Below are 12,953 nucleotides of genomic sequence, written 5' to 3' on the forward strand. Positions count from 1 at the left end.
GCAAGTCCTGCAGGGGAGGGAGCTGGGAATCTGCTGGCTGGGAGACATAGTGCCTGGCCTGTGGGGGGGAAGGAGGCGGGTCGAGGGGCTTCAGTCTCAAGACTTTCTCCAGCCTGCGATGTCGTGGGAGTTGGTGGCTTGTTGCTTTCCAGCCTCCTCCACCATCCAGTTCATGTCAGCTGTGAGGAGGCTACTCCCCTCGGCCGGGAAGGCAGAAGGGAAAATGAGACTGCGGTAGAGCAAGGCCGGTCAGAACCCCGGTCAGGCTGCGAGGCCGGGCCAAGCATGGCGAAGGCCTCAGTCGCGAGGCGGCCTGGGATAGTGTTCGTGGCTCTCGGCTGGAACGCGAACAGTAATCCCCACCGTCCCCGGGGGGTAGGGCTGGGGGTGACTCTGCTGCACTTCCCTTCTCACCCCTGCAGGGCCCCTCAGTCCCTTGGGAAAGACCCAGCTGCCCTTCTTTCACAGCCTGCGACTAATCCTGGGACACCGGCCCTACGCCTGGCTGCTCTGTGGCTTCCTCTTCATGTCCCTGGCCTTCCAGGTACGCTCACACCCCTGGCTGGCGTGGAGTGAGGGGCGACCGCAGCCTGGGCAGCAGCTGGGCTCTTTCAGCAAGTCCTGGGGCAAAAGTATCTGAACAAGGAGGAGAAGCAGGTCCCCGCGGTGGAGGGGGAGGGTGGGGGACCGGTGGCTTGAAACACACGAGCCGTGTGGGAAGAGGCAAGGAGGGACCTGCACAGACTCCAGGAGCTTTCACCACCTGTGGGACAGGCTGTGCCTAGCCCCGGGCTCTACCTTTCCCATCCCTGCCCACCAGTACAATCCCCCGTCAGGCCATGCTAATAAACGTGAGATTGTGCCAGCGGGCTGCAGCAGCCCCTGCTGTGGGGCTGTTGGGATAAGACCCCTGAGGGGGTCAATAGGCCAGGAGAAGAGATCCTGTGCAGAGCCTTTAACTCTAGAGGGCAGGTTCAAATCCATCTCCGGTCTGCAGCGATTGAAAGTTGTTCCTGCTAGACCGTGTTAGGTGGCCTCTTGGTCATCATGAGTCCCGTATTCGCTGTCCGATTCCCCAAGGGTGAGTGTTGGTATCCTAGAAACCACCTCACCTACCTCTAACCGGCAGCCTCGGCAGAGAGACCAAGGCGTGAATGGGCAAAGAGAATGAATGCCCCCTTATTGTGAGGGGGGGGGTCTATCCAGGGCACATTGGCAGGTGGCAAGGGGGTGTTTGCTCCATTGATGCCCACGATGTGCCTGCTCCAGGAGCAAAGAGAGAATCTGGGTCTACAGGGCAGCTGATCTGGCTCTTTTCACCAGCACCGAACTCACAGGAACTTTCAGGGTTTTAAAATGAAACCGCCCCCGAGAGGCAGGTGGGCGCGGAAGGCCTGGTGCTACGAAGTGCAGGCGTGGGAAGCCAGCGAGTGAGTCACTGGCTGAGAACACGTTGGACAGGTGGGTTCTGAGATCCCTGGAAAAACGGATGAGGATTCAGCAGCGGGGGTATGAGAGTGGGGGGCAGGCGGAACAGGCATCTCCAGCCAGATGGCGAGGAGCAGCAAAGACCTCCCACCTTGCTACACTGCAGGTGCCTTCGGGGCCGGACGGCAGGCCCAGGGGCTAAGCGCTGAGCGTCTGTATGTTCCCTTCCCAGATCGCCCAGGGGATCTTTGCCTTTTTCTGCACACATGCTGCTGGGCTGGCTGGGAAGTTCCAGCACTTGGTGCTCATCATGCTGGTACGTCTACACAGCGGAACCGGTCTCCCCTCCCAGCCCCACTCTCCGATGCCAATGGTGCCCCATAGTGTACTCCAGGGAGGGGTCAAACCCCCACCTATCCAGGGCCCCGCCCGCGCTTTCACCTAGCATGACAGAGGTTGATCTGAAGCCCCCAGTGTGGGCAGGGCAGGGAGAGGGGATAACGGTGCCCAAGGCTGGTCTGATGGATTTCAGTATCTTTGCTGCCCATGTTCCCCCCCGCCATAACATGGATGTCTCCCGGGGAATGCTTTGAGGGTCCTGGAAGGCCTTGCTGAGTCTCCCCCTGTGGCTCTGTCTCCCCCAGGTCGTGGCTTCCCTCTCCATTCCCTTCTGGCAGTGGTTTCTGGTGCGTTTTGGGAAAAAAACAGCTCTGTTCGTGGGCCTATCAGTGAGTTTCCTTTCGCCTCTGACTTTAAATAGATATTTAAACTGAAATTCCTACAGCACTTCTGCCCTGCCCCCCGCAGCGCCTCCTTCTGGAAGAGGCTGGGACTGGCACCCTGCCCCCCGTCAGCCCTCCTACCCTGCTCCCTACAGCTCCTGCTGCTGGGACTGGAGTAACGGAAAGCCCCTCCCCAGCCCACCTGTGCTATACCTGTACCATTCCTCGCAGGGACCCCTGCTGCGCGTGGCCCCCACCGGAGTAGGGACGAGCACGTCCATACGCAGTTCTGCCCCATTCCCTAGAGTGTCTCCTGCTGAACAGAGCTGGTAATGGAGCCTCTGTGAGCCCCTCCTCTTTAGCGCTCCCTCCCCTCGCCCCCCCCCACTGCACGGGGAAGGTGAAAGTCTGACCCAGCACCCCTACACGAGACTCCCCAGCAAACCCTCCAGGACGCGACAGGCTCGCTGACAGCTGGCACCAGCACCGCCCCGGAGGGCTGGCTGAAGAGGTGTCACTGGGCTGATCACAGGCTCAGCTGGGTGCAGGGAGAGCAGAGAACGTGCCGCATGCAGATCCCTCGGCTACGCACGCTCAGCTTTGTGTAAAACCGAGCGGCCACGGCCTGGGCAGTGACCAGTATAGCGACTGCGGCATAATACCCTTCCCCTCCCCCATACTGCCCTGGAGTCCCACAGGGCTGGTCGTTGGGTGTCCTTAATACCCAGGGAGAATAAGAAGAGTTGATTAATGCTTTGCATTCCCCTAGAGCAGCGGTGGGCAACCTGTGGCCTGCGGGCCAGCCCTTCCCTGCAGCCCGCAGCTCCCATTGGCCCACTGGGAGCTGCGGGTGGCCGTGCCTGCGGACGGTCAATGTAAACAAACTGTCTTGCACCCGCTAGCGGATTACCCTGATGGGCCACGGGCTGCAAGTTGGTCACCACCTCCCTAGAGCCTTCCACCCCTCAGGTTAATTAACTTGTCCTCTGGCTAGCCCATGCAATGGGTACAGAGAAGGTGCAGGGAGGTTAAGGAATGGACGTGGGGCTGTGCGGGGAGTTTTCCCAGGGAGGTCAGGGTTTGCTGAGGACACCCCACACCTCACAAGATCAAGCCCCAAGGCTCTGTGTCCACACCTGCAGTCAGTGTCAATGGGAGCCGGGGGGCTCAGCACCACGGACAGTCCCTTCGGGCTGCATCCACTGTGCTGAGCAATGCTCAAAACCTGGCCCCCAGTGTGGGTGCTCACCTCTAGGGGCCACGTTTACAAAGGGACTCAAGTACCTGAAGATGCAGGCAGGCCCCTAATGAGATTTTATAAAAGCACCTAGGCTGGTTATGTGCCTAACTCCCATTGACAGTCTCGGGAGTCAGGCGCCCAACCTGCTTAGGGGCTTTTGTAAAATCCCACTGGAGTGCCTATCTGCATCTTTAGGCACCTAAGTCCCTTTGTAAATCTGGATCTAGGTGACTCACCCAAGGTCATAGAGTGAGAGTGGCAGAGCCAGAACCCAGGAATCCAGACCACTGCACCACGCTCCCTTCTATGCTGGAATCGTATGTGATTTCTGCTCCTGCGGGGGTTCCTATGACACTCAGTAATTAACGCAGCATGATGTTATCACCTGTCGAGCGCCGTCCGTGCTCTCAGGGCTGCACAGGACACAGGAAGGAGACATGCAGTCCCTGCCCCGAGGAGCTTCCATTGAGTATTAGACCATTGAGAGGGCACTGAAATATCAGAACTAGTCTAATGTCCAAGCATTGATGCGGAGTTGCTACTGGACTTGCAGGTCTCTTTGATGCAGGCAGCTCTGATGGGAGAAGTGAGGTTTAGGCCGTAGTAGGTATTCGTGAGCCCAGGAGGCGTTTGTGTGGAGACAGTGGGGAGCATGGGCTTTGGGTCCTGGGGCGTGAGGGCCACACGCACGCAGACCAAAGGGAGCATAAGCACTTTTCTCTCTCTCTCTGCTGTAGTTAATTATCCCTGCCCTCATCGTTATCACCCTAGTGAGTCACAACTTCCTGGTCTTCGTCTTCATGGTGGTATTAGCGGGATGCAGCCTGGCTGTCCTCTACTTGTTACCCTGGTGAGTGGAGCGGTTCTCCAAGCCACGTCCGGGGCTGCTCATTCCTGGACCGTTAAAGGGCTAGGTTGGTAGGAGGAACAAACTGAATCGGGGGGAGGGAGAGTCTGTTGGGAAGCCTGGTTGATAAAGGCCTAGATGTGGGTGCGTTCATCTGCGTGGCCAAATCCCAGAGCACAGGGGGATGGGCACCTTTGTCATGGGTGTGAGTGGCATTAGACAGGGAGGTTTGTGGGTTACCGAGTGATTGTACAGCACTGGCATTGCATCAGTCTGCGAACCGTGAAAATGCAGAGATAGCTGCATGCATGTGGCCCTGCTTTCATTATGCGAAACACTTACCTCCTCTCTTGTACTGCCTCCTGCAAAATGGCACCCAAGGCCCAATGTCCAGACTCCTGCAAATATGTGCACACATATACACGCCTAATTTGCATATGCAGGTAGCGCAATTGCTCAACTTAGGCACAAAAGTGCACATGCAGCCTTGAAAACCTGGGTCCTACTGTGTTTTTCCCCCAAATCATAGTCCGAAGCGTTGGCCAGTGCTGGAGGGCTGCAGTGTCAAAACCCAGCAATGCCTAACAGGAGAGAAGAGGGCAGGCAGCAGTGCTGGGTTTGACTAGCACCTTTATCCCCAGGTCCATGCTACCAGACGCGGTGGATGATTTCAGGCTGAAGAACCCGAACTACCTAAACCTGGAAGCTTTTTTCTACTCGTTCTATGTTTTCTTCAACAAGTTTGCAGGAGGACTCTCCTTGGGGATATCAACAATGAGCCTACAGTAGGCCTCAAAATCTACTTTCTATTTATCATTGGGTTCACAGGTACCCCATGGGAGAGGCTGGACCTGGACTAGCTGGGAGCTCCCCAAGGCCAGCTCTCCTATACCATTCCCCACAGCACCTCCTGCTGGGGGTGGCTGGACCTGGACTAACTGGGAGCTCCCCAAGGCCAGCACTCCTATACCATTCCCCACAGCACCTCCTGCTGGGGGTGGCTGGAACTGGATGAGCTGGGAGTGTCCCATGGCCAGCTCTCCTATGCCATTCCCTACAGCACTTCCTGCTCAGCAAACCTGCGAGTGAAGTCGCTGTTTGCTCCTTTCCAATTCTCTGCCGTGACTTGCTGGGACTGTGGTGTGTGTAAGCTTTTCCATTGCCAGCGCTCTGCCCAGGGGCTCCTGTTTCTAGGGGAAACGAAGGCCAGTGTTTCCATGGCTGATTGCTGGTGCTTTTTTCATTGTGCTTCTCTTCAGTTTTGCAGGTTACAGAGCCAGTGACTGCACACACAACCCCTCTGTCATCCTCACGCTGCGGATACTCATGGCCCCTGTCCCAATAACCCTGCTGCTCATTGCCATGGCCATATTCTGCTTCTATCCCATCGACGAGGAGAGGAGGAAACAGATGAGGGTGGAGATGGAGGCAACTGGGTAAGTGCAGTGCCCTCTGAGGAGCGTTTACCGTGTTCTGCAGTTCTTTGGTTCGAGCCTCCACACTAGAACTGCCTAATACACCCAGCACAGGTTCCATCACAACGGAGAGGGCTGACTTGGAAGGACTCCCCAGCATGAGTATATGCTAGCCACTTTGCAGTGGAATTCAACTCACATCTCAATCCACACTCAATGGCAACCAGCCAGCAAATACTTCTACACCTTTTCCTAAGTATGGGGAGGCTGGGACGGGAAGAGCTGGGAGCTCCCCTCTAGTCTCCTCTCTGTAGCGATTCCTGATGCGGAGCCAGGATTACTGTCTTTATTCAGGCCAGGTCGACACTACCGCTTACTGAAGGTGTGCATAAGCCACCCCCGAGCGACGTAAGTTACACTGACCTAAGTGCTGGTGTGGACAGGACTATAGCAGTGGGAGAGCTTCTACTGACATAGTCACCGCCTCACCTGGAGACAGATTTATGATGACAATGGGAGAGCTCTCTCCCGTCAGTATACAGCATCTTCACCAGACACACGACAGTGGTGCAGCTGTGCCGATGTAGTGCTTCTAGAGCAGGCCTTAGACTTTTTTCAGCACACTGGGGTTTTTAAAGTTCTTTATGCACTGCTATGCCACCAGTTCCAGGGCAGCTTGGGGTCTCCTAATGCTTCAGAAGGCTGAACTGGGAAGCTTCAGGAGGTATAACATGGCTGGCCAGCCGTGATGGCTCCGCCAGATGTCTCCTCCGCACCCTGTACATTGAGATGGGGATGACCAGAACAATACCCCCCATTTGCTAGCAGGCAGTGCTGCCTCAGGAACAATTGGAGATATGGGTCCTGAAATGTGTCTGAGCCTGAGTGATTGTCACCTCTGCTCCCTTTTGTCCCCATGCCTAGACGTTTGGGGAGAAAAGGAGAATTTGCCAGGAAATAAACCCGTTTATGGCCAGGACACTCCATGTTGATGCAGTGGGACTGGAACTGGGTCTGGGACCAAACACCGCGGCCTCCCTCTCTCTCTTGAATGTGGATTTTAAGTTGGATTTCATATTCATTTCTGTTTTTTTTAACAGTCATTGGGTAAAGGATGGAAACCCAGGGTAAACGAACGTCTGTCGGGAAATTCACTTGGAAAGAATCCAGTATTGCTACACGGCCATGAGGATGCATCAGTGTAATTTAAAGGCTTAGCTGCCTGTTGTTGCTGATTGTCCCCATCACAAAGGACACAGCTCTACTTACTGCCTTTCCCTGTGCCAGCCCAGCCCTGCGGTGCTTGTGCAGTGAGGCCTGCAGAGCCGCGTGACCCCACAGCACTGCGTTCTGCATGGCTTAGCTTTCGCTTTTCTGCCTGCTCTGGCACACTCAAAACAGGACCACAGGGTGGGGGAGATGTGGGGAGAAAAGAGAGAGTTTCTCTCTGGAAGATCAGGATCATTAGTACTGAGAGCTAAGTCTGGGGGGAAATACAATTTTTTTAGGAAGGGTATTGTATGCATACTATATTTCTAGGTCATCAAACTGGCAAGATGAAGTCTCCTACACTGTACTAACCCACCCATCGCATTAGGAACAGAGGAACTGTCCCACCAGAACAGCAGATGGTCCAGCTCATCCAGGATCCTACCGGTGATAGTGGAATGGTCAATGCTGGCTGCTTCAGAGGAAGGTGTCAAACACCTCCTTAATGATCCTGACTGAGTAATACTGTACCTGTGCGGAGATGAGGGAGGATGGGTCCTTTTGACCCCATGTGGTGATCAGTTCCTGCCTTGCAGCACGAAGATTTACTTCTGTCAAATTCCTAGGTAAAGGTAGGCAGGACTAGTGGCAAGAATTTGGGATCCCAAAACTGAAGCCAGGGATCAGACCAGTATCAGAGTCAATAGTCAAGCCGAGGGTCTAGCCAGAGTCAGAAATCATGTCCAGGGTCAATACCAGGTATCGGGGTCGGTGTTGGGTTTTCAGGGGTTGATTAGGAGTCAGAGCAAGGTCAGTGCCAGGAGTTCAGAAGTATGGTAGCTAGCTAGGAATCTACATTGTTGCCTGGACACTTCCTAGTACGCCCCATGGGCGTCTCTATGGTCAAAGAACCAATCAGGGATCGCTAGACCACTGTCAGTCAGATCACCTGAGGTGGAATTTCCTTGGTAGGTTGTAGGTCACAGGGAGTGGCCCAGGTGACAGTGTAGGGATGTTGGTTGCCTTATAGCCCTGCGCAGACCTGGGATTACAACCTCCCCCATGCAGAGCAGCTGACTCACTGTTCTCCATCCAGAACGCCACGCCAAAGAGAACTGCTGAATTCAGCCACTTGGAACTGTGGGTTAGATACAGCATAGGTAGTCACTCTGACACGCTGTAACATGGGTACCAGGTCTGGGTATTACTGCCGGTTATTGACAAGGCTGAAGGAAGCATGATAGATGTAGGTTGTGAGGCTTGGGAGGGGTAAGGAAAAGTGGTTCACTGCCTGTTGTCAATAGCTAAGCACCTGCCTTCATCAACTACCATAGAGAGAGCTACAATATTTTGATCACCTGCTGGCATGATGCTGTTCCTGGAGAGTGGCCAGTAGGATGATCCTAGTTCACCTTGTTTCCCAGAGGGCTGGTCCCCTGTGTTTGTAAAGACAGAATCTATTAATCTTCGGAAAGATCCCAAAGTTCAAGTGTAGAAACTTCAAAGAGAAGCACGTGCTCCAAAGGAGAAGTATACACACCACACGACCGCTAGTATCACTATTTCCAAAACCAACCATGGTTCCCTGCCTCGGGTTCATCAGCAGGCAGGTCAGCTAGTTATCACTCAGATGAATTTCTCTGTGAAAGGGGTCACAGGAATGGACTAAGCTACCTGGGATCTTGCTTTCTTCGGGGTTTATTACAAGGTCTGCCCTGTGCCTGCCATCTGCAGGGTGTCAAATTCACTCAATGGAAACAGCTGAACTGCACTTTTAATAGTTTCTAGAACAGCTCTACAAAATCAGCATGTTGTACTACCTTCAGCATACCACACATGTCCCACCGCACAGAGATCAAGGGTTGGGTCTGGCCCTTCTGTAGTGACTAAACTTTCAGTAAGTAAAATGTAATTGCCTTTGGCATCATGCATTAGCTTGTTGTTTTTCAGGCCAGTGCCTTTTCTGCCTTTTCTTTAAACCAGCGGTTCTCAACCCACGGGCAGCCCAGTCAGCACACAGCTGCGGCCCATGTGACATCCTCAGGCCCATACAGGTAGAATATATCTATATCTATATCTATATTGTGTGGACGCAGCCCTCATAACACAAAGAGAGCTGCATATGAGCCCACAATGGTAAAGAGGTTGAGAACCACTGCTTTAAACATTTGAGCTTGCAGCTACCCAATCTGCACACACAGTGGCAGTATTTGTACAAATTAGCCCCCAGTTTTGCACCCACTTTATTTGACAGGTTTCAGAGTAGCAGCCGTGTTAGTCTGTATCCGCAAAAAGAAGAGCAGGAGCACTTGTGGCACCTTAGAGACTAACAAATTTATTAGAGCATAAGCTTTTGTGGACTACAGCCCACTTCTTCGGATGCATATATGCACGAAAGCTTATGCTCTAATAAATTTGTTAGTCTCTAAGGTGCCACAAGTGCTCCTGTTCTTCTTTTCACTTTATTTGAAAATCTGGTCCTTAGAGTGACATCTTGAGGCGTAAGAGTTAACCACGCTTTGCGATGAATGGGGAAGATCCCATCTCAGAGCTGTAGCAGGATGTCTGCAGATAGCTTGGCAGGAAAGCAACATTATATCAGTTACACGCAGATCACATTTACTTTGTCACGAGGGCCAGACATGTAGTTCAGGAAGGCTGGTCTGGGTGTTTTGAACCTAATGGGCTATGGCCCGTTGCTTCCCATTCAGCGTTGTTGTCTATGTATTTTGATGCCCTTTGTGTGCCAAGAAATGAAACATGATTAGTTCTCATGCTAAAAGTCATATGGTTGACAAGAACTGTGTTCAGATGCATTTGCAATTGCTATATCGCACCATTCAGGCTGGGAAGGATGTGTATTGTGCTGCTCCATCCTTACAGGTGGATTTGTATTTGTAGATTTGTATTTTCTGATGTCAGTATTTTTCAACTGTTTTTTTAACTATAAACTCAAAGGCAGATTTTTAAAAGTATTAAACCGATGCAAACATTAATGTTTTCTCCCCTTGGCATTTCTTGCTTTGCAAGCAGGAGAAGGCCTCCCTTCACAGCTCTCCCTGTGGATCAGCCAGCTTGGTGGGGAATTGTTCAAGGAGAATCAGCTTGTTTTGCAGGTTGTAAAGTTTAACCATGAACTGAGATACTAGAAGCTGACACCTCATTCTGTTCCCTGCTGAGTGCAGACCTCACTGTGGTGTCACCAAGGGTGACCAATGAGGTCTTCTTCCAGCTCATCTCTGTGTCTCAGGCAGTCCTTGCTATGCCCCCTTCCCCATTAAGAAACTTCTGTTAAAGAGATCCTGGAAATCATGTGGGCATTGCAGGTGTTCAGTAAGGAGTAAGATGAGAACACCAAGCTCAAGGGGGATTTGAATCTAGGTCTTCAGAAGTGACCGACAAACCCACCAAGCCTTCCACAACAGTTAACGGGGAACCACGGACCTAATGTAGCTCTTTATTTTTCTTCTGAGCTTTATGTCTTGAACCAGTATTTTCTAACATAGTCTTGTGGTGGAATATACACGCCTTCACATGCAGTCTGACAGGGAAGGGATTACGGCAGGGCTGGAGGGTGACTGGGCATACTTGAAACTGGCTACAGCTATAAAGAGACTTGTCTCTCAGCTGGGAGGAGCTCTAGTTAGGGGTAAGATGTTTCTCCGGAGAGCACAGCAGAGATGCTGACAACATGTTTGGCCAGAAGAGCAGCTGGATCCAAGAAAGTACCGGAGGCCCTTTGTTAGAGCTTAGACTGTATGTGGGGAAGGTTAACTGGGCAAAGCCATTTTCCTGGAGCTCTGTGTCTGAGCTGGAAGAAGCTAGTTCTGATACTTCTAGGAGCCACTAAACACCTTTGCTGGGTCCTGACCCAGCAGGGTAGATGGGACATGGAGAGCTCCTGAGCCGTCTGCTGTGAGGCCAGAGTGGAGCTCAGAACTCGGAGAGGCGCCTGAGGAAGCGTGGGGTAATCGCTGGCTGGAATTATTGACAAGCTTTCAGCTTCACTTCTGCCAGTACACTGATGGAAACTGGGGGTGTGAGCAGATGCCATTTTACTTTTCTAAGGATAATCTGTGGTACATTGGTGGCACCAGTCTTCGCCAGGCACTTATTAACACACTACTGATGATGCTATTACATGAGATAGAATCTCGCATACTACTAGTGATCACATCTTGTGTAACAGATCATCTCTGTCTTGGGTGCTTCGGGCTACAGTCAACTGACGGCAAAATATAGGTAAATTTTTAATTGCTGCCTAAAGGGCTTGTGGGAGTTAGCACCACTACAGCTCCACTAGGGAGGAAGGATCATCCTGTGGTTAAACATCAGGTGATCTGGACCATTGCTATTCTGCAGGTTACTCATGTGACCTTTCTGTGGCATGGTTTCACCAGCTGATAACAAAGATGGTAACACTTCCTACCTCATAGGGAAGCTGGGCAGTTAAAATGATTAAAGCGGGCAAGGTGCTCATATACTTGAGTGATGAGCATCATGAAAATACTTATAAATAAACAGAGCTGTGTCTTCCCTTCCCGCATCCTCACTCCCATTTACCAGTGGGGAAGGTAAATGCTACAGATTTCCAGAGCAGATCGCTGCGGTCCCCTTTGACAGAGATAATAATCAGCAGTGGGACGAGCGCGCGCCTTCCTATTTCCATCTTGGATTTGGGTTTACTGCCTTTCCTCTGCTGGCACCAGTCTGGTGGAAGTGGGGGAGACATCAAGCTGGCAAATAATAGAATGGGGGTGTGTGAATTGAAATATTTCTACAGTTAAGAACAAAGCAAACCAGGAATGTTGGAGTTTGAATATTTTGCTTTCTAAAAGATTTGAGCAATGAAGTTCAATTAAAATCCTGTGTTCCAGCCTCTTATCTATTATGTCACGCAGCTCCTCTTGTCTCGCATTTTAATGCCACCCACTGAAAGTGTTTGCTTTTTTAACATTCTTCCCTGTCCGTGAAGCATCCCTGCTCACTTAGCAAAAGTCGAATTCCTCCACTTCAGATGAGAAAATAAGACTTCTAACTAGAAATAATCCTCTTCAATGCAAAGCCACTCCTGGGTCCCGAGGAGATTTTTGGATAAAACAGTTCTCGTTGAACATGGGTCAGTCGGTCCTAAGAGATTGGATAAAACAGTTGCTCACGTAATGGGGGGAAGCGCCTTGGAATGTAGAGTTCAAAGTCTGAGGGCTTGTCTACAGGTACAGAGCTAGAGCCCTGATGTAGCGGCCGTAGCGCTTTAGTGAAGACGCGACTACTTCTCCTGTAGTGTCCACCTCCCCGAGAGGTGGTAGCTCTGGCGGCAGGAGAACCTTGCCTGTGACACAGTGCTGTCCCCTGGGGACAGTATAGGCTAGGGTGACCAGACAGCAAGTGTGAAAAATCGGGACAGGGAGTGGGGGGGAATAGAAGCCTATATAAAAAAAGGGACATCTAGTCACCCTAGTATAGGGTGATCAGGCAGGCGGAGATTAGGGGCTTTTTTAAATATAGGCAACTATACCCTCCCCGCCCCCGAAAAAAAAGTGTCCTGGTGTTTCCCACGTGCGAGCTGTCAGCCCAGGTCGGATTTTCACCCCCGCCCCGAGCGATGGCGTTACACCGATACAGGGAGGCCGGGCCTGACAGTGCATCAGTGCAGCCCCCCAAGCCCCCCGGGGCTGACCCCGACAAGCGCTGGGAGGGAGGCGAGCTCATGGGGCTCTCTGGACAGTCTTACCCGCCTGCTCTCTGCAGCGAGCCCGGCCTGGGGCAATAGGGACGCGGAGCGCTACCTCGATGTTCCCAAGCCCCAGCTCCCGGAGTCGTGTGACTGCAGCGCCCCGATCTCGGGGGTGGGGGGGACGGAGCCGCTGGGACACGTGCCCGGCGCAGGAGAGGCTCCAGGCCGGCGGGCGGCAGCGGCTCTGCTCAGGGGCGCCCGGTTCCCATGGCAACGATCCCGGCGCGCCTTGTGGGGCCAAGATGGCCGCCCTGCGGCGGCCCGACACGGCTCCGCGCGCAGGGGAGCGAGGGGGTGGGGGACTTCACGCAAGATGGCCGCCGCCTCCGCGCAGGGCGGGGCCTCTCTAGGCGGC

The 12,953-nt window shown here is 52.9% G+C and overlaps 1 protein-coding gene and 1 long non-coding RNA gene across 6 annotated transcripts in view; one reads left to right on the forward strand and one right to left on the reverse strand.

The window, feature by feature from the left end:
- The window catches only part of LOC101935850 (sodium-dependent lysophosphatidylcholine symporter 1-B-like), a 21,299-nt gene extending 11,442 nt beyond the window's left edge, over positions 1 to 9,857 (forward strand). For 4 of the 5 annotated variants that reach the window (XM_042842621.2, XM_024108931.3, XM_065566305.1 and 1 more), the window contains 7 exons: positions 423 to 544; positions 1,661 to 1,744; positions 2,073 to 2,156; positions 4,128 to 4,240; positions 4,879 to 5,022; positions 5,497 to 5,673; positions 6,753 to 9,857. In XM_042842621.2, coding sequence (XP_042698555.2) covers positions 423 to 544; positions 1,661 to 1,744; positions 2,073 to 2,156; positions 4,128 to 4,240; positions 4,879 to 5,022; positions 5,497 to 5,673; positions 6,753 to 6,783 — 755 coding nt within the window. In that variant the 3' untranslated portion in view covers positions 6,784 to 9,857. The remainder of the gene's footprint in view (positions 1 to 422; positions 545 to 1,660; positions 1,745 to 2,072; positions 2,157 to 4,127; positions 4,241 to 4,878; positions 5,023 to 5,496; positions 5,674 to 6,752) is intronic. The other variant, XM_042842620.2, reaches the window with a different exon arrangement.
- A 447-nt stretch (positions 9,858 to 10,304) lies between these two features.
- Positions 10,305 to 12,904, reverse strand: LOC122172397 (uncharacterized). Its single transcript, XR_006172702.2, has 2 exons — positions 12,596 to 12,904; positions 10,305 to 11,597 (listed from the first exon to the last, which is right to left on the reverse strand). It is a non-coding gene; the product is annotated as an uncharacterized LOC122172397 (long non-coding RNA).
- Between the last annotated feature and the right edge of the window lie 49 nt (positions 12,905 to 12,953).

Source organism: Chrysemys picta, chromosome 13 (assembly GCF_011386835.1).
Source record: "Chrysemys picta bellii isolate R12L10 chromosome 13, ASM1138683v2, whole genome shotgun sequence".
NCBI classification, from domain to species: domain Eukaryota; kingdom Metazoa; phylum Chordata; order Testudines; family Emydidae; genus Chrysemys; species Chrysemys picta.